At 60.4% G+C, this 1365-nt stretch overlaps 1 protein-coding gene across 1 annotated transcript; it reads right to left on the reverse strand.

Annotated features, from left to right (window-relative positions):
• Nucleotides 1-4: 4 nt before the first annotated feature.
• Nucleotides 5-1302, reverse strand: LOC117243846 (histone-lysine N-methyltransferase KMT5C-like; the record flags this gene model as incomplete). The annotated part of the gene is made up of 2 exons (XM_033511821.1): nt 5-395; nt 1092-1302. Coding segments are annotated over 2 exons (602 nt in total), but the record flags the coding sequence as incomplete, so codon positions are not given.
• Nucleotides 1303-1365: the final 63 nt, after the last annotated feature.

Consider the following 1365-nt stretch of genomic DNA (forward strand, 5'->3'; position numbering starts at 1 on the left):
TGGGGTGGGATTTGGGGTGGGATTTGGGGGTCCCCAGCAGCACCAACGGGACCCCCCCGCGCAGGCGGCAGCCCCCCCCGCAGGACACGCAGTCGTGCAGGGCCACGCGGGGCTGGGGGGTCCCGGGGGTCCCGGGGGTCTCGGCCCGGCGCTGCCGCCGCCCTTTCCGCGAGGGGAGCCGCTTCTTTCTGCTTTTGCTTTTACGGCTGCGGCCCTGGGGAGGTTTTTGGGGGTCCCCCCCGGCCCCCCGGCGCAGCCTCACGTCCGTCTCGCGCAGCTCGTATTTCGGGGGGGGGTCCCGCAAAGGAGGATGAGGAGGAGGAGGAGGAAGATGAGGAGGGTGAGGAGGGGGCTCGGCCGCTTTGCCGCGACGACGGAACGCGCCCTCGCCGCGCCTGAAGGGGAATGGAGGGGGGGCGAATCAACCCCAAAAATCGGGGGTTTAGCCCCAAATTCAGGCCAGATTGACGCCCCCGAATGAGGGAGCAGCCCCAAAAATCGGGGGTTTAACCCCAAATTGACGCCCTCCCGAAAGAGGCTGCGGCATCTTTATTAACCCCCCTCCGCTTTAAAAACTCCTTTTCACCCCCCCACAATGAAGATTTCAGGGATTCCCTCCTGTATTTCAGGGATTCCTGGTGTATTTCAGGGATTCCTGGTGTATTTTAGGGATCCCTGGTGTATTTTAGGGATCCCAGGTGTATTTTAAGGATCCCCTCCCTTCAGGGTTTAACCTTCTTTTCTCCCTGGTCTTTTTGGGCTCCCCTCAAGGTTTTTGGGGCTGTCTCTGAGTTTTGGGCCCTCCTCAGATACCCTGTCCCACACCCCCCTCTAAATTTTGGGGTTTTCTCAGAGTTTTTGGAATCCCACCCAACCACCCCATAAGATTTTTGGGCTTTCTCACACATGGTTTAGAATCTCCCCCCAATTCGGGAAGCTTTTGGGTCCTCCACGAGGTTTTTGGGGCCTTTCAAGGAGATTTTTAGAGTCTCCTCTGTGAGGTTCTCAGAGTCCGTTCCTCCCCCCTCCCCCTGAAGGTTTTTGGGCCCCCTCAGAGGATTTTCGGGGTCCCCCGGAGGTTTTGGGGGTACCTCTCGCAGGTGCGGCACTCGCAGCCGCGGTTGCCCTCGCCGAAGAAGCCATCGCCGTAGAAACAGGTGATTTCTGCCCGGGGTGGGATGTCCCGCAGCGCCTGCACCCTCGCCCCGCCCGGGGCTGACACGAACTGCGACCCAAAATACGTGAAACGCCCTCGTGAACCCCAAAAATAGGGATCCCAAACACGGCAGAGCCTCTTCTCCCCTCACGGCTCCGCGGCCTCTTCTCCCCTCACGATTCCCGCCCTTTTTCTCCCCTCACGATTCC

The sequence above is a fragment of the Parus major genome, unplaced genomic scaffold (assembly GCF_001522545.3).
Source record: "Parus major isolate Abel unplaced genomic scaffold, Parus_major1.1 Scaffold1423, whole genome shotgun sequence".
NCBI classification, from domain to species: domain Eukaryota; kingdom Metazoa; phylum Chordata; class Aves; order Passeriformes; family Paridae; genus Parus; species Parus major.